The sequence below is a fragment of the Gymnoscopelus braueri genome (assembly GCF_963280865.1).
Source record: "Gymnoscopelus braueri genome assembly, chromosome: 10".
Taxonomy (NCBI): Eukaryota; Metazoa; Chordata; class Actinopteri; order Myctophiformes; family Myctophidae; genus Gymnoscopelus; species Gymnoscopelus braueri.
Genome location: NC_137611.1, coordinates 29,306,191 through 29,330,509, shown reverse-complemented (window position 1 = coordinate 29,330,509; position 24,319 = coordinate 29,306,191). Strand labels below are relative to the sequence as shown.

General features: G+C 39.1%; 2 protein-coding genes across 3 annotated transcripts; both read left to right on the top strand.

Annotated features, from left to right (window-relative positions):
* The first annotated feature begins 424 nt into the window (after positions 1-424).
* On the top strand, positions 425-4,513 carry LOC308093037 (stress-associated endoplasmic reticulum protein 1). The gene is made up of 3 exons (XM_080439242.1): positions 425-670; positions 1,231-1,306; positions 3,646-4,513. The coding sequence occupies exons 1-3, from the start codon at positions 587-589 to the stop codon at positions 3,684-3,686; spliced, it is 201 nt and encodes a 66-aa protein (XP_080295368.1). The 5' UTR covers positions 425-586; the 3' UTR covers positions 3,687-4,513.
* Positions 4,514-6,808: 2,295 nt separating this feature from the next.
* Positions 6,809-24,269, top strand: dnajb6a (DnaJ heat shock protein family (Hsp40) member B6a). 2 transcript variants are annotated; one of them, XM_080439527.1, is made up of 10 exons: positions 6,809-6,970; positions 8,094-8,188; positions 10,653-10,762; positions 11,503-11,565; positions 11,808-11,930; positions 14,506-14,652; positions 16,502-16,706; positions 18,037-18,107; positions 21,707-21,835; positions 22,993-24,269. In XM_080439527.1, the coding sequence occupies exons 2-10, from the start codon at positions 8,124-8,126 to the stop codon at positions 23,058-23,060; spliced, it is 981 nt and encodes a 326-aa protein (XP_080295653.1). In that variant the 5' UTR covers positions 6,809-6,970; positions 8,094-8,123; the 3' UTR covers positions 23,061-24,269. The 2 variants fall into 2 exon arrangements, with proteins under 2 accessions (XP_080295653.1, XP_080295654.1); XM_080439528.1 differs by lacking the exons at positions 21,707-21,835; positions 22,993-24,269 and having other exon boundaries at positions 18,037-19,096.
* The last annotated feature ends 50 nt before the right edge of the window (positions 24,270-24,319 follow it).

Genomic DNA, 24,319 nt, shown 5'->3' with positions numbered 1-24,319 from the left:
TTTAATTATGTTTTGTCTTAAAGGAGGAGTTCACCCAAAAAATTACTTATTTTCTATCAATTACACACCCCATGAAGCCTTGATTTCATGGATTTATTTTTGTTTTTGTGGCATTCCTAAGACAATAATTTGATGACTGTGTGTATTTCCGGTAGGAGACACAAATAATCTACTTTGTGTCTCCTACCGGATACATTAGCCGGTAGGAGACGGGAATCAAATTATTAGCTTAGGAATGCGACAAAAACAAAAAAGAATCCATGGATTCAAGGCTTCATAGGGTGTGCAATTGATAGAAAATAAGTCATTTTTTGGGTGAACTCCTCCTTTAAGTCTACACCTTGTAATTTGTCTTGAACGATTTTGAATAAAGATTTTGAGTTACAAGGAGAAAAAAAAGAAGAATTCTTCCGGTGTGGGCGGGGTCACTGTTGTCTACGTAGCACTAGTAACCCGTTGCCTTTCCTCATCTGTCTCTGTGCTTTACTTTGAAACTAAAGTAAGTATCGGCAGCAAAGAAGACCCTTTACAGGCACGGAGTCGTTTATTTTTAACCAGATATAAAGAAAAACAACTGCATTGAAAGATGGTCGCCAAACAGAGGATCCGCATGGCCAACGAGAAACACAGCAAAAACATCACACAAAGAGGCAACGTCGTCAAATCCACGGTAACGTTATCATCACACGTCCCTGTGCTATGATTTAGATATAAATGTGACGGTACTGAACCGTTCATTCAAGAACTGTCTGTTTTTCTGCTTGAACCTGCCAGACAGTGGTTCTCAACCAGTGGTCCGGGGACCACCAGTGGTCCTTGAGGGGGTTCCAGGTGGTCCCCAGCTAAATGATGCAGAGTTGGATCTTTAAATCTTCAAATGCCGAATAGTAGAATGGACCTTGATATGCAAAGGGTTGAAAACCTCTGTGCTGTATGATTTCATAGGAACTTGATGTGTGTGTGTGTGTGTGTGTGTGTGTGTGTGTGTGTGTGTGTGTGTGTGTGTGTGTGTGTGTGTGTGTGTGTGTGTGTGTGTGTGTGTGTGTGTGATCGATATAATCTTCTCCCCATTCCATATGTCACTGATTTATAATGATAGTACATATAGCTGCACGTTTTTTATGTTGACATGATCTATGTAAATTGGTGTCATCTCTTACTGTGTGTGTGTGTGTGTGTGTGTGTGTGTGTGTGTGTGTGTGTGTGTGTGTGTGTGTGTGTGTGTTGCAGAGAACCACTCAGGATGACAAAGTGGCTGTGGGACCCTGGCTTCTGGCCCTGTTCATCTTTGTCGTTTGTGGCTCAGGTGAGTGTGAAACTTGAATTAATACTGACCAGAAGAATAAAAACATAATTAAATCTGCTAGTTGCTGTTTTCTGTTCAACTTGACTGTTGATGCAACTCATGCAAAAAAGTATATAGTGACTTTTTGGGTGCCCTAATGTAACAAATGAGTATGCCAGTCCCCTTGTTTCCCTTGCATACGGTAAGTACAAGACAATATAGTAATTGCAGTGATAGGCTACTTGATAGTTGTGTGTTGGTGAGAAAAACTCAACTGTAACTGCAGCCTGCCCTGTAAATATCTAGTGACTGATGGTGTGGATATTGAGGATTGAAGGCATTGAGGACAGAAACTGTAAATAAAGAAGAGATTAGAGGTAGGAGCCGGAGGCGTAGCATTCTTTACTTCCCAGTTATTTCCACTATCTTGCTCAATTAAAACATATTTTTCTTTTAGAATGACCAAAAGATCAGGTGTTGGCATTCACACAGGTATTTTGAGTTTATCTGCCGCTTTGCCCTTGTCAGGAACACAACATGATTAGATGAGAGCACCTTATCTCCTTCTCTCGTGACATTTTCATGGTCAGCCAACACACGTCACAAACACAGCATGCCCACAAACAGTTGCATTTTTATATTTGCTAGGACCTTTATGATTACATATTTTTTTCTAAAGTGCATATTTTAACAATGAAGTGAAGCAGTTCATTTTCTCTTCCCTATCAAGTTAGAGTTTAGGGACTAGCGGAACAGAGCCTCCAAGTGCTGCTGAACGTTGCTATTCTTTCCTATGTTGGTAGTAGTCCTAATCTTTCCAAGCAAGGTGGTTCTGTACACGTGTGTTTGCATTGTCCAACATGTTTGCCCACCTCAGCAAAGTCTACATAAGGACATCCACATTTGGATGAGTGTTGGCTGCCTGTTGGGCTGCTGGAACTCAGATTATCTCTTTGATAGTCTCTTTATTTGTTTTCAGTTTTGCCATTTAGGGGTGACTCTTCCCAACTCAACTTTGTTATGTTATGTTTTTTATATTTTTATTTATTTATTGTTAACAGCAAAATACCCTGCGTTTCATTTATAAGTTGCAATTATGTTGACTTGAGGTAATGATGTTTTAAAGTAATACTAAGCACTTGACTGTGTATGTGACTGTGTGTCCAGAGTTTCTGCTCTGGGTCACGTAGCCCCAGAGTAGACCATGTACCGTATGGTCACTGTGGTCTGGCAGCAGTATAAACAATCAGAGACCACAAAAAGAGGTTATAGAGAGGATTGTGGGTTCAGATTTGAAACTAGAATGTCCTGGTCTGGAATCTCCTTGTTGACAATTTTGTATGGTCATAAATTGCAGTTTTGGACATTCTTGCCTGTATGTGGACTACTAGAAGAATATGTATTTGAAGCTCTTGTCGTGATGTTTTTACTTTTTTGTTGTCGGGATATTTTTTTAAGACTGTATCTTGGGTTTTGGTTTCTTTGATCTGCTTATTTCCCCATGATAACTATTTCTATTCTATTGTCTAACGGTGTTTTTGATGCTGGTGAAACCATTCAGTGAACATTCTGTGGGCTGCTGTGTTGTCATGCTGAGGGATTTTTCTCTCATTCGGATGATAACATTGTACGATTTGAACCAGATCACTTAAAATGCGTATTTAACAACACTTATCGATTCACACTTACAGTATATGGTTGTCCTGTCATTGTATTACTCATATTTTACTATAATAATTTAAATCTAAAGAACTGTATACAGCTCACAAGTGTCCAAAGGGGCATGCATATGTTTCCAGACAAAAGTTGCAAATATTTTTAGAAAATCGTGAAATTATTAATGATTATTGCATATATTTTGATTGGACAGTGGTGCAACTATTCTAATGTAGTTTAGCACGGATTCAATTAAAGTGGCAGATTTGGTGTATTTATTGAGTTTGGATTTGTTGAACTGTTGTATCTCCATCTTTAGTCACTCACAATTTTTACATAATCGTCTGATTGCAATTATTTCAGATAATCTCAATTATTTTGCATAATTGTCATAATTGTTCTATGTTGAAAAATACATTTTCCCCCAAATAGTGGAAATAACAGATCTATGAGCTCACAAATCATCGTGATGCGATGCGTTGTGAGCAAGTAGATTTTTTTTGTATAACGTTATTAAATATATCAGTCATTTCTTTCTATTTTTATATAAGTTATTTGGCATATCTGCTCTGTGCAATGTTTTCCAATATTCAATGCCAAAAACACAATTAAATCATTAATCGCAATTAATTAGACAATTAATCGTCAAGTGAAATGTCATGTTCGTGACATCCCTATCCATCTTTTGTTTCTTTTCTCCACAGCCATCTTCCAGATTATTCAGAGTATCCGAATGGGCTTATAGGATGACATCTAGTTCAAGAAGTCTGTTCATTCCATTGGCTACCTGTCCGTCCTTCTGTCTCCAATCAACTATGGATCAACTCTCTTATTTGTTATGTTTTCAGTATTTTTTTCCTTTTAAAAGAAGAAATACTTTTTATTTTTAATATTTTTTTCAATTAGATTAGTAATTTTCAGGCCATTCCTTCTCTGTGCCTTAAATGATTCAGGTTAACACTTGATCACAGCACTAAAACAAAGCAATACACATTTACATTCCATTCACTGGTGGCAGGTCAGCCACCGTATAAAATCCTTTCTTCATTTTTGTTTTCAATTGATTTTAATTTTGTTTGCTAGATATTGCTAGCATATTGATGTATTATTATTTTTTTTATTTTTTTTCTTCTTTTAATATGATTATAATGTGGTTTAACAACATACTGTACCATAGTATGGTTCACACAGCTTTGGACTTCTCAGTCCACGGTACAACATATTACACAATTCTCAGCCAGGCACAAAGACACCTTATTTATTGACATTGATTTAATAGAACACTGATAGTCTTTTTTCTTTTCTTTTTTCCTGGATCAACATCTTGCCAATTGTTTTGCTGGACTGTGGCAAATCCATCACTTGCTCTATACCCTGTAGGACATGCATATAAGGTTAATCCTTTATCCTAATGGTTATCTCCTCATCTGTATGATGTTTTGTAAAATCAGCCTCTCATGTACAGCCCAGTTTAGGGCTCTTCATAACATGTTAATGCCTCTTGTCATTTGTCAGATGACTGTCAGATTTAATGTGATCTAAATATTAAATTTACTTATACTGGTGATACAATGGTGGAAACAAAAATATAGGGTCAATTCATTTATTTTTGTTATCATTCTGGGGTTTCTGGGTATGTATAATGCACTCCAAACAAATAGCATTTAACATTTGAGAGATGGCAAATCATCTCAAGATTCTTGATCACAAGATATAAAATATAATACCAGGTGTATGTGAATGGACATTATACTAGTGATTGGGGTCATCTAGCATGTTAATTACAGTAGCCTTCACCCAATAACAACAGGAAGTGAAGGGCTGCCATCTTTTAGAGCTACATGTACTGTTTACACAAAGCCTTTACAATCTTATTCTTAGTGAACAGCAGTCAACAAGTGCATGTTTATATGTGTGTTATGTCTCGTAGAGTAGGTTAGATGTTTTTGTAGCATTGCTTCTATATGAGCCAGAAATTATAATGGTAAAATTGACCAGTGTTTCACAGCCTGTATATCAGGGTACCAAAATGGACCATGAGAGGATTTAAAAGGATCATGAACTCAGAGGAATAACATGAACCACACCTTGTGAATAACCAAAACTTATATCATTTATTTTGACTGTGACACCAACAGTTTACATTCAATATATTTCATATAGATGGTGATAGCTCCTGGTGGACCCCATCTAATCAGTAAGAGAAAGGTTGTGTCTGTCAGAAATATTCACTAGGGGGCACCACAAACTTAAAAAAATAATTGATCCTGAAATTGCTGTGGCAGACATTCAAATTCAACTTCTCACAAATACAGTTTAGTGAAAAACATTTTAATCAATCTGGGTGTCGGTGAAGAGTAACCACAAACATGAACTTTGTATTTCCAATACCCTACGTTATTTCCAGTACGTGGCACTGGAAGGGACTGTGACTGAGCTGAAACTGTACTGTATCTATGGATGTCCAAAAAAAAAAAGTCCCTTCAGGTGTAGTCGTAGCTAGGTGTTAATATTACTTTACTTCAAGTTATAGCAATTGGTAATGCACATCATCCAACTCTTAGACATGCCAAGCAAGCACATTAATTAACTGATCGACAATTAGACCACGCATTATCCAGTCTGCGTGGCTCTGGAAATGAGCGGATACAGTTAGAGATTGGTGGGCACCTCTGTGTCTGATGTCATAAGTCTGATAATGATGTAGCGTGCATGTTCACATCATGTATACTTTACATTGCTTATGACCGTTTTTCAAATATTTTATTCTTTAACATTTTGGGTGCCCAGATGTCCCTGGTGCCCACTGCCCACCTATCCTGTATCCAGTGTTGCCAGAATTTGTGAGAGAAATATAGAAGCAACTTGACCATTATGAGCACCTTAAACCTGTACTGTATACATTGAAAATAGCTGATCTACAAGCTCACAACGTGTAGATCTGCTATTTTCAAAAAATCTTGAAATAAAATGTGGAATATTTGGAAGATTTTCGAAACATTCAACACAAATCTGGTACGGGGCTCCCTGGAACAAAACATTTTCAGATGGGGGTTGGGGACAAATACATTATTATTAAGTCCATGACATGAAAGTATTTGAGAATCAACTGGTTAAAATATATTTAAATTGTGAAGCAAGCCCAAATAAGAAATAAGAAACAAGACCAAAAAAACGCAACCCGCAACTACCAATATTTACAAGCAACTTTACAGAAAAATAAGCCCAAAGTAGCTAATAATAAGCGGACATGGCAACGCTGCCTGTACCCCTCATGGATACAGTAGGCAGGCTCTGCGGTGACGCAAGCTTCAGCAGTCAGTCACATATTTGGGTCCCGCCCATATGCTGTGTGACAGACAGCGGCCGGGGCCAAGCAGGGGCCAATCCAACTAGTGTTGCCATGTCCGCTTATTATAAGCCACTTTGCGCTTGTTTTTCTGTAAAGTTGCATGATGTCAATATTGGTTAGTTGCGGGGTGCGTTTTTTTGTGCTTGTTTCTAAAGTGTAATTTCGTATTTGGTCTTGCTTCCTAATGTTGTTTAAACCAGTGCTTCTCAAACATTTTCAAGTCAAGAACCCCCCAAATTAATATGTATTTGTCTGCAGACCCCCATCTGAAAATATTTTATGCCAGGGACCCCCCATACACGAATTGTGTTGTTAAAATGTTTCACAAATATTACACATTTTTCAAAGCTCACAACGCGTTGCAGTGAGCTTCAGCTATCTTCAAATAGCCAATTATGTTTAATTGGCTTCTTCTGGGCTTGTTTTCATAGACCTTGTTGCTTGTTTCTCTCGCAAAACCTGGCAACACTGAATGCGAGGCGAAGGCCCACCGGAAGGCTGTAGCCAGACTAACTACTGCCAACAGGACGTTGCGTCAAATCTAAAACAACCTCCAGGGCTGCTGACCATGACGAAAACCCCCAGCTAAGGCTCTTTAGAAGCAGAAAAACAACAACACATTGTATATTGTTACATTTTCACCAGTGCACGGAGACACTGGACTGCGTGTTGGACAGGTAAATGTGACAGAATGGGTCAAATTGCTGCTGCTGCTGCCCTGGAGCAATCGGCTAGCAGCGATGCTAGCTTATAATTACCTGCTTTCTTCAAACGGGGATAACGTTAGCCATCGCAAACAAAAACCATCACAATAATTGAATCGTAATGTTTTTATGAGAGCTGCTCCTTTTTTTGGAGGGGGGGGGGAAGGATTTGTCAGACAAAATGCACCGTATATCCAGAAATACTGCACTAGTGATGACAGTTGGAGGCTTGTGTGTGACTGCCAAGCTGTCCTTTGTTTGGTTCAGTGGATGGTCTGCAGAGCAGCACAGTGGACCAATGACAGTAGAACGTTTCTTTATTGACATTATAAACCAGCAATTATTATGTTCTGTTACAGTCGAGACCTGGATGTAACGTGTCCTCGTCAATTTCTGTTTTTTTTGCAACCAAAGTAAGGTGACATTTGCTAGTCATTGCCGTTTGTTTATCTCAACCAGAATCATTGCATCGCATCTTGAATGCACACTGTGCCTCATTACAATATAATAATATAATGATATGGTGCTGGCCTGGGACAAGTTGTCCCAGGCCAGCACCGTATCATTATATTATTACAGATATTGTCTGTGGTGTCCCAGGCCAGCACCATATCACTTTGTACTGTGTAATACTAATGATGTAAGCTTGCATTGTTATCCGATCAGAAGAGAGAACATACAGGATAAACTAGTTCAATAGAGAATACAGGATAAACTAGTTCAATAGAGAATAGGCTACACTTCTTTAAATCTTAGTAGTACTTAGATGCTACATCCAACATTTATGACTGGTGCACTGGACTAGTACCTCATAGTCATTTATTTATCATCGGTCTATTATACTTTAATCAGAAAGTTCAAGGAATCTTCTTTGGTGTGTGGTGACAACCAGGTCAAAAAACAATAAGATATTGACAAGCTGCATTGGACTTAGTTGATAGAAGACTCACATGAGTGAAAATGCACATTCCATGATCCTAGACAGTAGTCTGTGACAGATCATGCTTAGACATCTGACAAAGTTCTAGGTCTTTGTTATTGCAAATCCTGCATCAGCCTAATTGTTATGCTATGTTTTATTCTACAACTTCACCAGGCTTGTTGAAGATTCTCCTCTCCACTCATCATGGTGGAATATTACCACATATTAGGTGTGCGGCGAGATGCAACTGCAGAGGACATAAAGAAAGCGTGAGTAGCTGTGTACTTCATTCTAGTTGTGGAGCTCCCACTGTCTTTCAGTTGCTGCTTTTTTCCCTTTACCTTTTTTCAATTATCTCCAAATTTAGGGAGACATTTATTTAGTTCTGTGAATCTCCCCGTTCTTTGACCTTAAATCATTTACGTAACTCCTCCAACCGCAGCTGAAGTGGCAATGAAAGTATCAGATTGCCGTAATCTTAACGTTTGGAGTTTTGATCTATGAACAAAACAGTTTCACAAAAACAATGTAGACTTAACTTAGAGATTTGCTGAAAAATTATATTTTACAAGAATAGATAGATCAGCAATCAAGTTTCACATTCTTAATTACTTTCACTTCTGTTTCCTTGTAGAGACAAGACCACAGTGCAATGTATAGTTGATTATATGTGCATGTAAAAAAATTGATAAAATGAAATGTTTTCAGTGAATCTCTCACACAAACATTGTTCTTATGAAGTATTTTATAGGTAAACTAGTGGCCAGTTTACAGTAACGTTATTCTTGTCTCTACATAGACAAAGCAAAGTACAACGCTAGTTTTATGACTTGGCATTTCTTGCTTTTACACAGACAACCTGTCAGTGGTCATTCATTTTTGGCAGTGCCAGAAATATGCATATTAGCGTATAGTATATATATATATTTTAACTATTGTCATTCTATTCCATTCTTTATTTCCTTGTTTTAATATATTTTTGTTATATGTATGTAGCACAATCTGCGAAACAAGTCCCAAAAACATTTCGCATTCGCATACATTTCGCTGCTCGGGTGGCGCAGTGGTAAAGTGCCTGGCTGCCCACCACCGCGGAGGTTAAGGGTTCGAACCCACCGTGGTGCATCCGGCTTTATTGAGCATCTGCACAAACACAATTGGGCCGTGTTCGGGGGAGGGAAGCCGGACGGGGAGGGTGATATTGTCTCTGCGCGTAATCCTACGGGCTGCGGCGGCACGGAAGGAGTAGGAGTAGTACGTCCTTTCGGTGGGGGCTCTTCACTGGTAGGTGAGTCAGTAGCATACAACAGCAGTGACAACAGAGGAATCAGTTGGCATAACAACTACATTGGGGAGAAAAAGGGGGTAAAAAATCATCTTTGTCCCAACCATACCACTTCCATTCATCCCAAATGCATGTTATATTGTCCCCAAATGCGAAGTCTTGCGTGCTTTAGACCTCTTAGCACGAGCATTACTGTATCCGTACTGTAGCCAGTCCGTTGTAGTCATCTAATGTGGAATTAGAGTGACACCACATGGAACTTTAATACTAAATACTAAACAATACAAAGGGCACAGCAGTTATCAAACTAATAGATTTATTAATAATACATCCAATTTATATAGCGCTTGTCTTGGTACTCAAAGTGAGTAGAGGATTTAATCGATTTATAAAAAGATAATCAAATTTAAAGATCCTGCAAAGCAATAATTAGTATTGTCAGTTTGTCACACCAGAGAATAATGTGTTATAAACCACCCAGTCAGAATCATGAAAAATAAGCATTATTTCCTCTAGTCACTTTGCTCTGAACCCTGGGGGCGTGTCCGTCAGAGGCACTAAAATCACTCCCATTCATGGGAGAACAGAGAGAACATGCTGGTGTGCCCCTCCCCCATCCAGGGAAACTGACCGACTCACTGGAAAATGGCTCCTAATGTCATCGACCCATGATTTAGCCCTGCCCCAAAAACGTGAACTGAAAAATTGTGAAAAACGGTTAATTCATTACTACATTGTTCACAGGCTTTTTACACGGCTTTAACATTACCTTTAAGCATGTATGATGTGTCCAGAAACAAAATATTGAATATAGCATATGGTGGTGTGTTATGAAATGTAGTCTTATCGTATATACACAATCATTGTTTAGTTTACATCATTGACTCTATTCCTCAAACATTCTATCCTGGAATCCAGACTGACTTGCTACGTTCAGCGTTTTTTTGTTTTTCCACTTTGCTTCTCAATCTGAGAAGCTTCCATTTGATTTCCAAACGTCACCTGTTACGTAGGCACTTCATTGCTCAACGAATCACAGTAGGAAGGGAAGACTTGAATTTGACATTAGAAGGCTTTGGTCCTGCCATGCCTACAGACCATTGGCCTCGCGTGGCCAGACTATATCACTGCGTGGATATGAGTCTGGTGCGAGGACGTTTTTTTTCTCCCAAGGGCGGGATCTGCACTGGCAGATTTGTCTGGTCCCAGGCTAATGGACCATTACATTGGAAGGCTCTGGTCCCAATATGTCAAGTAGACATACTTGACATACTGTCGGGCTGTGTTGTCAGACTAGTATGACTCTGTATTCAGCAATGTAACGTAGCAGCGTTTCAGAATAGCGAATCTTTATGTCATTGATAATACCATAAAAGGTTCTAGCACACTCTTTCATTTGCATGATGATGGTTTTCTAAGGTTGCTGTCCTTCCCCCCCACCCATCCAGGTACAGAAAACTGGCCCTGAAGTGGCATCCAGACAAAAACCCTGAGAACAAAGACGAAGCCGAGAAGAAGTTCAAGGAACTTTCAGAGGCTTATGAAGTCCTGTCAGACGGTCAGTAGTACAATACTCATTGTTTCCCTAGGATGAGCGGGGCCAGACGCGGTTTCTGATTGGCTGAAACAGGTGTAGGGAGTTGAACACAGCTCGGCTGTGTTCACTTGGACCACACGCGAGGCGGTTTTGACGTCTCGGAGGGCCCTATCGGGACATAACTCGGACGGCGCTGAGTCTGCTGAAGCAGACTTCAGAACGTTCGGCACCGCGACTCGCTCACCTTAGCTCGCACGGCGGTGCCTCTTGTGGCTCAAGTCCGCTTCAGACAAACAAGGGCTCCCGCGCCCGCTCATCCTAGGAATACAAATTTCGCAAACCCAAATGCTATTCTAGAAGGCAGACCTGGCTGTGGTCAGTTTTTGCACTTGAAACACTTAAGCTCAACCCACCAGGAAAAGAGGTGTTACCTTAAAATTGTAAAAATCCATGTTTACATGTGCAACATTAAGAGACCATCACCCGATCCATGTTTTTGGAAAATTATTGGATAGGGTATTGGATTGGATTAAATCTGTAAACCGCGTATTTAAAAAGTGATCATTGAAATTCTCATCTTTCAGATTGTGTATGTGATATAATAACTAAGTAATATAGATGTAATATTATGTAATATAGATTTTATATTTACAGGTGTGTGTGTTGTGTGTGTAATTGTGCATACATAGAAAGATGTGGTTTCTCTTAAATATTCTGTAATAACTTTTCCTTCTATCTGTACTCTTATGTTTCTCCCTCAGCCAACAAGAGAAACTTATATGACCGCTATGGCAAAGAAGGTCTGTCGGGAAGCAATGGAGGAGGTAAAATTACATCCTAACTCCTTTAAAGCTACTGTCAGTGAAACCACTTTGTGAAGAATTCTTTCCAATCCTGGAGCACAAAACTGTGTCAAGGCTTGCCACTGGGGTAGTGGTCTGAGCATGCAGACACCAAACAGTTGGATTGGAACCAGCAAGTGACAAATAAGTAAACATAATAACACGAAGTGGATGTTTGGTCCACGTTTTCTACAGTTCTTAACTGTGAAATGTTAATATTTCAGGAGGACATTTCCACAACGGAGACCACTTCCACAACGGAGACCACCATTTCACATTCCGCAACCCAGAGGATGTATTCCGGGAGTTTTTTGGGGGCACAGACCCATTTGGTGCTGATTTCTTTGGTAAGTCTTTTTCCTTTTTGAATTCCCCCCCACACACACGATTACTTGGGGGAGGGGATGGCTTTACTTATTCATGACTGCCTTTTGGTAAAAAAAATACATTGGAGAGGTTCTCCAAGAACAGCATGGCGTCCATAGTTGCCAAAATGTACGCAGATGAATGTCTGCAGGGTCCACCTGAACATACAGTATAGCGGACTCTGAGTGGATGTCCACCTAAGAGATCCACACAGTCATTATATGTGTCCGTGAGGACCTGAGTCCATGGGCAGTGTTGTCTATAACATTTGGCTGGTAGGCTTTGAGAATGCTTCCAGTACACTAGACTATGAAAGCTCACAAAATTCCACAGACACACTGCGGTATTGTCCGTCCGCATACTTGCCTGCTTTTTTCAACACTATGTAAGCACTGGTCTGTCTCCAATAGCATACCACGCTAATCCTGACAGCAGTCTACAGAAAGGTCTCAAAGGAGAAATGGTGGCCTTTGCTAAGGAGCAAAGTTTCTTTCCATAAACCGATATGCCGGTCATTGACCAATTTTAAAATCGTATTTGGCCATTAAATATAAATATCTCTGGCCGGTTTGAAAGTTTATATTTATTTATTTTAATTATTTGGATATTAAATAAAGTAACACAACATTAGCCTTACAATATGTAGATTTATAACCATTAAAAACATCATATCATCATCATCATCATTACAAAGTTGTTTGTGAGCATATACATTGACTGGCTAATTGGTTTGTTTTCCCGACAGCCTGCTGGCTACTAGCAGGCTCAAAAACACACACACACACACACACACACACACACACACACACACACACACACACACACACACACACACACACACACACACACACAAAGGCCTGGAGTTGCGCAGTGTCGTGGCGGTGAAATAGACATGATCTCTTGCCAAATTTGTAAACGATTTACAAACGTGCGACCAACATGAATCAGGGAGCAGTAAAAGATCTGTCATGTATTGATCACATTGCAGCAGTAGAGTAAAGACTAACGCCAAGCCATCATCTTCAGTTATACTCACATGGCAGCTCAAAGTTGTACAATATGTACAGTAACAAAATGACATCATTAATCAATTTGTTGCAACGAGCTTGCTACAGTCTGTAAAAGCCCCTGACTTTGGAGCCTATGTGGATACAATACAAGGAGTGACTCTTAGGAGCAAAGTCATAGAACAACTTGGTGGTGACACATTTCTGGCAAGGGACTTCCTTGGCATCACGAAACAGTAAACATGACAGTAAACAGTTATTGACAGTTATTAAGTAGGCTTCTTGGTTTGACGTGATGTAAAGCCAGAAACATGCTCAACCTGCTTGGTTTATACCTTGTAGTATCACAGTTTCACATTATGGCTTCCAAACAGCAGATCTGCAAGCCGACACGGTGTAAGCTTGTAGATCTGTTGATAGCTTGTAGATACACTATATCACTCGTCCGTCCTGACTACTTTCTGTTCTTTTTGGCAAGCTACACCCCTGAATGATGGAGTCTAAATTATGCTTTAGGAAACTAAGGATAAATGAATGCAGGAACAGTTCAGAGCATCTATGATGAAGTGGTGGAAAGAAGCGCTGCTGTGCTACAGTATCAAGGTATAGCGATGAGTTGGGTGGTGCACACGCACATGGCCTATTTGCAGGCATGCACTTGTATTACATTACAGTATGTAATGTGGAACCATTTCCAATGTAGTGGGTCACGGGACCCATAGTAGGGCTGTGAATCGTCTGCTATCTCACGATTCGATTCGATTCCGATTCTTGGGGTCACGATTCCGATTTTTATCGATTTTTTCAAAACAAACAATTCTCGATTCAAAAGCGATTTTTCCCGATTCAAACGATTCTCGATTCAAAACGATTCTTGATTCAAAACATAAGATTTCAGGATCTACTCCAATCTGCTGGCATGAGAACAGAGTACATTTATGTAGCTTTTATAATTGTAAAGGTTTAATCAACTGATAATAATGTAAACACACAAAGGTAAATCCAAGATCCTCCCAAAAAGGATTTTTTTTTTTTTGAAAATCGATTTTCTTAAAAATGAGAATCGATTCTGAATCGTCCAACAGTAGAATCGCGATTCGTATTCGAATCTATTTTTTCCAACACCCCTAACCCATAGGTGGTTGGATCTTAGGGAAATTTTATGGGTCCCCAATAAAAAGAAAAAACCTCTCTTACTAAATCATGGCGCGGAGCGGACAATCGCGCTTCTTACTTCTTCATCTTTTTATTCTTATCTCATCTCCTTGTTTGTATTTTTACCATACAACATCCCTGCCTATCCACTTATCACTCACAACCATCGCACTGGTATACGGATTCACTCACCTCATCCAGCTGCTTTATTTTCATAACCTTTACATGAAAGTTCTGAATAAACTGTTGTTGTACACTCTTTTTTTGTGACTTTTAAAGAGTGGTTATAACAAATTACCTCTCTAACCTGCGCTCCCTCGTAACTCTTTCTCAGTCAATCTGTTAACCCTCTCACTGCCTTTGTCTCTCTCCTTCTATCCCATCACTCTCCCAGGTGGTGATCTGTTTGGTGACGATCCGTTCTTTGGTGGAGGGCGACGGCACCACAGTCGGGTCAGTCGGAGTCGGACAGGCGGTCCTTTCTTTGGAGGCTTTGGTGGTTTCCCTCCCTTCGGTGCTGGCTTCTCTCCCTTTGACCCAGGTACAGTATGGAGCAATGTAAATAACAATAACAAAAAATAACAATACTTTCCAGTGTCTGCATGTCCTGAAAAGTCTTAGCCTAATGTATTGCATTGTATTACTAAATTCCACATATTTAGATTTAAAGAGGCACTATGTACTTTTCTTTAATGAATGAAATGTAATTTTGTCCAATCTGTATCGTAGAGTATGTTAATACAATATAACTTATATACAATTGGGGTGGTTGTATTTTGTCTCCCTGCTCTTCTATTGAGACATTTAGATCGTGTCAAAGGTCATGTCTCACCTAAACGCAGGATCTGACACAAATTATTGGATCCACGGTTCAATACGATAATTTCGGGAGTCCTTGACATGAAAAAGTTTGAGAACCACTGATATTAGCAACATATGTTTTTCAGAAAACTGTAAGGATTTAGAAGACATTTGTAAAATCGGCCTAGGGTCCTAATGGGTTAAAGGTTGTAGACACATTGAATTTATCCTAGAGACACACTTCCACAGTTCAAGGGCTCCAGAGAACCATCAGATTTATTTAGGCTTTTAGTAGGTCAGCACCATAAATCCCCAGAGAATATCAAAACGTCAGTATTAGCGATTTGGGCATATTTCAGGGAGAATTTGTTTTATTGAGAGAAAAATGTTTCACACAGTTTTCTAATCTGAATCTTAGGTCTGCAAATCAATTTACATGCAGCGGGAAATTGTATTTAAACTGAGTCAGATAGTAATAACCTACATGCCCTCTTTTTATAATTGTAATTGGAGCCACATGCCCTCTTTTTCTTTTCTTTTTTTTCAGTCCAGGGTATGCAATCCTCTAGAAAAGGATGTGTTGACAATGTATTTCATTACCATCTTTACCACAAGATATTTGTTATTGTTATAGATAAGAGTTATTTAATTTATACAGGGAAATCTTAGATTTGTTCCAAAAATAACAAATCATCCAGGAGATTTTACTCATATGGATATAAAGCATCACTGACCGTGAAAAAGTAAAAATGTATCCAAAGAGTAAGAAAGGAAAAAAAAACTCTAACCACAGATGTTATCAAATGTAACTCAATATCATAAAGGAAACAGAGTCACATACGTGACGATATCGCCGGGCTGATTTGTTTATTTTTGGAACACAGTTCTTATATTACGAGATCTAAACTTTCCCACTGGGAATTTCAATGGGAAAAATACTTCCGTGACCCAAGGGTAGCGACTGACGTCATTTAACCCTGATTTAATTTATAAAAAAGAAATCAGGCCTCTTCCGTGAGGCCCGACTACAGTCAATAATATGCCTAGTCTTTTTGGACCCCTCCGCTCTTAGCGGCCGACCATTGAGCTTTTAAGCTTCACTCCTATAAGCTGCTCCTATGAGCTAGCCAAAGCCTCTAAGGAGGACTAGGCTGTAGTGTACGGTGTCCTCTGGTTAACTCTTGTAGGGATATCAATTATTTTCTTTGTCAATGTTTTTTGACAAAGATTGTCATGCAACAATACACAAAACTACAAGCTCAGAATGCAATGCATTGCAATGCGTTATGGATCTGCTATTTTTTGGAAATGTAAAAATAAATATTGAATTAAATTGTTCTTTGTAATCGAGTAAATCGATTAATTCAATTAACTTTTACACCCCTAACCTCTTTCCCTGGATAAGACTGCATGTAGCCTTACACTATTAAGTCAAAACACTTCGACAATGACTCCAAAAACATTTTGTTCCACCTTTTAATTTGCCTTTTTATCTGATTTATTATTTGCTTCATTCATCTATTATAACGTGGGCTGTGCTCAAGGGTTGTGTAAAGGAATTACATCCGGTCCATTCTCTCTGTCCTCAGGCTTTGGTTCTTTCGGTCCGATGGGCTCTATGGGCCACATGGGTCACATGACCTCCATGGGCAGTCTGGGAGGAGGCTTCACCTCCTTCTCCTCCTCCTCCTTCGGGGGAGGTGGAGGCGGAGGAGGTGGTGGGGGCATGGGAAACTTCCGTTCCGTCTCCTCTTCCACCAAGTTCATCAACGGCAGAAAGATCACCACAAAGAGGTACACCGACTGCTGTTTATGGCTGGCTATTAGGACTGCAGCAATCCATTATTTTCGTAGCGATTATTGTCGACTTTTCAATTATTTGAATAATTGAGAAGCACTTTTTTTTTTTTTTTTTTTTACATTTAATGAAATTTTATAGCAAAAAATATATTGCAAAAAAAATCAAATTCTAATACATTTTTTATAATAAACTAAATCTATTAGTATGATTAACCACTTAATTACCATTTAATTATTAATTACCACCCTATAGGTGCGTTGGAGTAATGAACTTGAATAGCTGAAAAAAGGAGTCCCGCACACTACACTCTTCACAAAAATGTATTGATAAGGATACAACGTTTCGGTCACATGCCTGATGAAGGTCTGAGTGACTGAAACGTTGTATCCCTAATATCAATATATTTTTGTAAGTGAAGACCATGTGCGGGACTCCTTTTTTCTGCTCATATCGTACAACATTTTCACTAACTAACTTTTGTAAAAAATAAATTAAAAAAAAAGCTCAAATCGCTAATTTCTATGAAAATTGATTATCGATAAATTTTCATAATCAAAATGTATCTGTTCAATGTGAGTGACGTGTTGAATGTGACGACCTGTAAATTCAGATGGATTTTGATTGACTGTCAGTGTTTTATCGTTTCCTCAGATCGCTCTGAAAGTGATCCCAACGATGTAGTTCACCACTGTCATCCTTATAGTTGTGGTGTGGACCTATACTGCTGACGGTGTATTAGGAATCATTCATAAGATGTTATTTAGTTAGTGTTGTTTTGTGCCTTTTACAACAGCCACCAGTTTTAGCTTGGCTCATCCATCCCTGCTAGTGGATATATCCACCATGCCAGTTTGGCAGCAACCCACTACTATGCACTACGAATACTCAACTGTCAGTTGAAAATTGACACTTTCAGTTGACTGAGGAAATTCCTGTTCGGAGACGGCTCTAAAGTATTACAATACATCTTGCCTTGCTTTGTGTTGAACCAAAGAGAGGGTGACATGCAGAGAGGGAGTTTGCCAGGTGTCGCTATCAAACACTTTAAAATGATTCACAGCCGTAATGCTACTATACAGCTACTATACAGCCACCACCACGGCTACTACTACTACTGTAAAAAAAAAAAGATAGATTAACACCCTACTTCGTCATACTACAGTGTCGCGTCACAAAAGTAGCAAAAATAATCTATCTACAAGCTCAAAACATTTCACATCACGACACATTTTGAGCTTGTATATCGGCTATTTTTGTATTTGAATTCAGTTTTGGACGTATGCAGTTTCCACCCAACAATTTGTTCCTCTTCCATTCCTTCAGGATCGTGGAGAATGGTCAGGAGCGTGTGGAGGTGGAGGAGGATGGACAGTTGCGGTCACTGACCATCAATGGTAAGGAACAGCTACTGCGTCTGGATAACAAGTAAAGAAAACGCCCTCTACCTCCCTTCCTCGCACAAGCAGCACAAACACACAAATTTGAGCTTGAAACAAACACAGAAAAAGCAACAAGCAACGCTATAACAGTGCTACCATTATTTGGATGTACTTTCCGGTGTTCCAAGAAAAAGAATTCCTTTTATTTTCCTCACCACCTCTTCCCAGATTAGTGTTTGTTTCTACCTACCACAGGTCCGATGTGTTGATCTTAGATGGGGAATTTTTCTATGCATTTTGTTTAACGTATTTATGAATATGGAGCTGTCAGTATGTTTTGGCCTCAGGGTGGTGTTGTCGTTTTAATAACTTGTGTTCGGGACCACAATGTTAATATGACCATGTATAGGACAAGAGAAATCTTCCCTTCTTCATCATGTACTGTCTTCTGTATGCACTCCGCTCTGTTACTGTCTCTATCGTCCTCTTGTATTGATCTATCTATTATGCTTTCATTCCTGGGCATATTGCCTTTTGACTGGTGTTTCAGACAGTTGATACAACATGCATTCTGAAAATAAAAGCATGACGTTTGCTTTTTTCCCCATCTGGATATTCAAAATTGAGTGTTGAACTGGATCAGAAATAACTAAACCCCAACTTTTGTTTGCTTTGACTAAACTTAGCCCTTACTCTTTATGGCTTATCTAACCTCGCCAAGTAACATTTCATTTTTGTAAAAAAAACAAAAAGAAGAAAAAAAAAATGCTGGTAGAATGTGATATGTGTTTTTTATGTCCTAAAACAAGTGTTTTTGTTTTTTTCCCCTTCATTTAATAAGCATGTATGACAATAATTGTTGAGTCTTAATGTTATAGCTGCATAACAATGCACAAATTAATGATTCTATAAATTATATATGAATAAACAAGGAATTTTGTGTACTTTGTAAAACAATTTCAAACCAATAAATATGAGTTTCATCCTTTTTTGGGGATGTGTAAGTCTGGGGTGGCTTGTGCTGTTTTTTCCCCCACCAAATCAACTGTCATTGTCCATTGTAAACATGTGATTGTTTAAGAAAAGAGGCAGCTGGTCTGTTGGTATCAAGAGGTTGTAACCATTGATGTTTCATCCAAATATGTTACACATAAATTAACTTTAATGTCAATGGTTGATTTCGGATTTCTTTATTAACCCAGAGCCCTTCCCTTTCTTTTTGTGTTTTGCAACTGATAAAAGAGCATGCATGTAAGCACACTGGCACTAACAAAATTGGTGATTGCCCATAATCGAGTTTCTGCATGTTCTGCACATCTTTCCATGCTATGCTTTTTGGCTTTTTATTCAAAACGCTAAAATATACCTTTTTCAACAATTACACCAACAGAAATAAGTACTGGCGATTTAATATTGCAAATCCAAGCACCCTTGAAAATAAATTCAGGCGAGTTCAACCTTGCCATCACCTCTGAGGCAGTTGAGTACACTTAAAGACATTTATAGTTAATTGAAACAGATTTGAAATTTAGAGTGACATTTCTTTTCACAACTGAAAAAACAATGTTGGGACTTTCACTGAAAATGGTTTCTTGCTGCATGGCTTGGCATTGCACAGAATGCACACTACACTTTCTCTTGTCACCCCACATGGCCACAGTACAGTGTCTAGAAACGTACCTACTGCCCCCCCCCCCCCCCCCCCCGACTGAAACTCAATTAGTTTGGTCCCATTTTATTGAAACAAAAATCCTGATGAAAGCCTAATTCCGTTGTATTTTTGCAAAGAAGCAGAGCAGTGTTTTGATGAGGTAATTTATCCTGTTTCCACTTATGTTTTCCACATGAACCCTGGCATAGCTATTCTGGGGGTAGAACATTTGACGAAAATAGCTGTTCATATAACTGCTCAACGCGTCATGTTGCAATGCGTTTGAAGATCGTTTTATTTTCTTTGAAGATATTTGGGTTGAAGGGAAATACTAGCAGACTTGTATAGGACCCTGGGGGACCCCTGTCAACTATAGCGTGAATACGAGTGTTTCCATGTACATAGTCTTATTCAGCATTATTCTTTGTACGTGATTCTTTGTGCCAGGTACATTGAAACTCACGTCTGCTCTCGGGTTCTCGTATGTGCCACAAATCATGCGTAGCTTTTATTAGAATGCCTTATCATTCATGCAAAATCAATTACAATAGTGCTAAACCTCAAATAAAATTAAATAAAGTCTGTTAAACAATCTATTACTTGGATGCATATGGGCTTATAGACACAAATTCAAACCCAATATTTATTTATTTTTCAGTTGGCGCATTTAGAGCTGAATAGCCTATTATTATGCCCCTCTGTTTTTGCCTACAAGTCTTACCATCTGATGAAGATGCAGTCTGGATGAAATCGGTGTCCATTCCCATTCCCAATCGATCGAGGATAGGATACGCTTTCCCCTCAGTGATCAATATAAAGCAGGGGTAGTGCGATGGCTAATATAACCTGGATTCTTGCATCTTATTTCTTTATTCTCTACATCAGCAAAGGTGGGCAATTCTTCAGTAGAATAGCCTTTTCTTCTCATTTACTCATGAGAACAATATTTCATTCACGTTCAGCGGATCCATCCATACTCATTTGCCAAATACACTGATCTACAAGTTGCCACGGCGTTGCGACACGAAGCGTTGTAAGCTTGCAGATGAGCTTTGAACCATAGAGTTGAACTTGTACTATGGTACGATGAGTTCTCAGCACGGTGAAGTTGGTTTCATGTTGGATATTTCCGGTTGCCTTTTTGGGCATGGTACAATGAAAATGGGGCGCACATGAACGCGCACTTGATTTACGAACAGTTGGGCTTCATCATCTGATACACCTGTGATCCGCATTAATCAAGGCTTTACATAGCCTTTCATGAACGTCGGTCTTTACTTAAAAAGATCAACACATTTACGAAGAGCTTTGTGAATGAGGCCCAATGAATCTTGTCTTATGACTTCTGAAGTGACAATGAACTTATACAGTTTCCCCATTAAGAATTCCATGCTAGAGTTTGTTGAATAGTATGTGTCTGATTATAATGCAATAAGCTTAGAATAACAGTATGCCTTTGTACCGTTAACGCATTGGTTGGACAAAATCTACAACATTGTAGCCAGTTTTACCCATAGTTAACCTAACTTGTACCACTTTACAAGCCGGTCAAGCTACTGTAAGGAAATTGGAATGGGTTGGCATTAAATTGAATAATGAACTGTGTTTTGCTCAGCTGTGCATCCAGCAGAACACAAGGGGGAGGAGATGTGGGCAGCCGAACTAGCTCCCGTCACACCACCTGCACACATCCACTCAAGACACAAAGCACACCTACTGTAAATCCCCAATGCAGCACATTGACTCAGTGACACTCCACTTCGACACACAGTACAGAAGAGGAGAGGTGACATGGAGCTCTTCAGTTATGTCCTCCTGGCCACAACATACTGTATATGACGTGCTCGTACAATCCCGATTCTTTAGCCACTACTATAAGGTGTATCCACGAGATTAAAACTCCTTATACAAGTTCCACAGGTGGTTATTGGTAACTGTGAAGTTGTATTCCCTTCTCCCCCAGGCGGCAAACCTAACGACAATACAACTGCTGTTGTAGAGACCAGAGGCAGAGTCTCCCCACACACCTCTTCTCTTGCCCAAACACAACACAATACAACCTCCTCTTCCTCAAAAAGGAGCTCAGAGTCAGGTAAGTACATATGTGTGTCAATGTCTAGTGACCAAGGTTAGGCCTACTATTTTCTGACCAAGCTTAGTAGACAAGTCATGTGATTTTCATCTAAATAGTATAAACCTGACATTATGCCTGAGGGAAAACCTTAAAGTGAGCAGACAACTGTTTTTACTTTCAATTTGTCCTGAATGTCAAAGCCATTTTATTGGCTTGGCCTGGGGTTAAAACACAGCCGAAATTAACTCCTGTATCTCCTTTTGGGTTTTGTTTTTTATCTTCATGTTTTCCATGGCCTTGTGATTTTTACAACAATTACAAGATTTACTGTAACTAGAAAAAGTCAAATCTTACGAAATACGAATACATCTTGTTATAGGGTTGGGCCGGTGTGAAAATGATCAAACCAGTTTCATTTTCAAACAAATACCAAATCATACTGGTAATACAGATTTCTTAACAACTCACTTCCACTTCAACTCAAAGCTTGAAACCCCACTCTGAGAAACAATGTTGTTAACAACACCAAAATAAATAAATACAATAAAATAAAATAAAATAGAGTTCCTCATAATGAAAAAGCTGCAATGTACTTTTTCATCTGTGGGGCATGAATAATAGAGTTTGAAATATCTTGCCTGCAAGTGGACATTTTGGCCTAAGGGTGGAGCTACAGGAAAGGCCATAATCAGGAAGGTCTGTGGTCTGTGGAGCATGGTTCACAAATTTCTAGCCAGTAGTTTTCATAATATTTAGTTTGGGACCAAAGTGTACTGGGATTGACTGACTGACTGATAGCCGCCAGCAAGGCTAAAAAGCAGCCAGGTTGCTACGGCGCGACTGCTGTAGGTGGTTAATAGTGGTTCCTACCTAACTGATAGGTGATTGCTATGGTGTTATTAGGTTATGGCTAGGGTATCACATCGTCATCATATGTGCATGGTGGTCAGCAGTGTTTGCTAGTGGTCCTAGAGCAGCCAGATTATTGCATCATCAGCTGACTCCTTCCTGAAGATTCCACCATTCATTTCTAGGAGAAGTTTCTGCCATAAAATATAATATTGTAAAAAGAACAATCTTATCAAAAGGGAAACTAACAGACCATTACTGAATATGCTGAACGATTGCTAAGTGTGTGGACCTACTTCAACTCAGTTTGTTATATTTGACTCCAGGTCACACAGACTTGAAGAGGAAAAAACCTTTAACCCCAGAAGAGGATGCCAAGAAGAGAAGACCATAACACATACATACACACTCATACATTATTTATGTCTGCATAGAGAGCAACTGTAAAGGACATAAATACTGGAGGTACAATATGTCAATGCACTGAAGAAGTGCATGGCATATTGAGTCATATAGATGAACACAACAATCAATTGCCTAGAAACATCACTATGCCATGGCTAGAGGCAGAGGTAGAACTGTTTAGCCTTATTTTTGTCTAAGCTTTGTACCAGCTGCAATCCCCTTACAAACAGTGAGGGAACATGTCCTAGGGAATCTTATGTCAGCTTCGTTAGAAAGACTGCAGTAGATTGTAATCAACACAGGTACACGCGCATGCACACATACAGAGTTTAGAGCTTCACAACAACCATTTCTACAGTATGACACCATTTAGAACATGAATCGTGTCAGGTGGATACCTTGTATCTCCATATATATATATTTTTTTTAAAGATCAATGCTATTGGTCACACTTTATGTCTCTGGGTTTTACAATAGAATAGTCCGCTCACACTGGCTAAAGCTCCATAAGGAAGCTACCAGTGAAACGTATTAAAGCTTCTGACCAAGAATCTGGTAACTCCATTAGATCCACTGGAACATTATGAACAATTTTAGACATACAAGGTTTCCACCCAAGAGCAAGGATATGTTGATGCATAGTTATGTTTATGGTGTACATTCAACATAAAGATTATTAGTCAGACTGTTCGAAGGATGCTTAAGCAAAGCAGTGTTAGTATGTGTTATGTGCACAATGTTATGTTACACAAATTTAAATTGTTGGCCATAGACATTTGATAAGGGAGGGTCCCGGACACTGATACCAGGCCCGCCATACTATTGTATTCTTTTAACATTTGCTTTTAAGTCGTCAAAAAAATAAGATATAATATAATATAAAGTGCCATTGGTGCACAAATACAAATACAACACACATCACATCAACCCTATATTTACAGTTACAAAGAAGATCTTTCCCTGGTACATTGTCAGAAATGTGAGCCCACTAACCACCAATCACAATGCAACCTCGGGTTTAATGTATTTAGCGATTGAAAGAGCAATTTCTTTTAATGAACCCCCTTGTTTTTATAATATCTGAGACAATTCTTGTCTTTATTTAACTCTTCTATTTCCTATATCATCTTGTCAGTGTATTAGAATGTGTGAAAGCATTGCTTTTGTGTGAAAAATATTAAAGCGTAAAAGTATATGACATTGGTGTTGGTGGTTCGTGTTTGGGATGAGTCAACCTGTTTATAAACC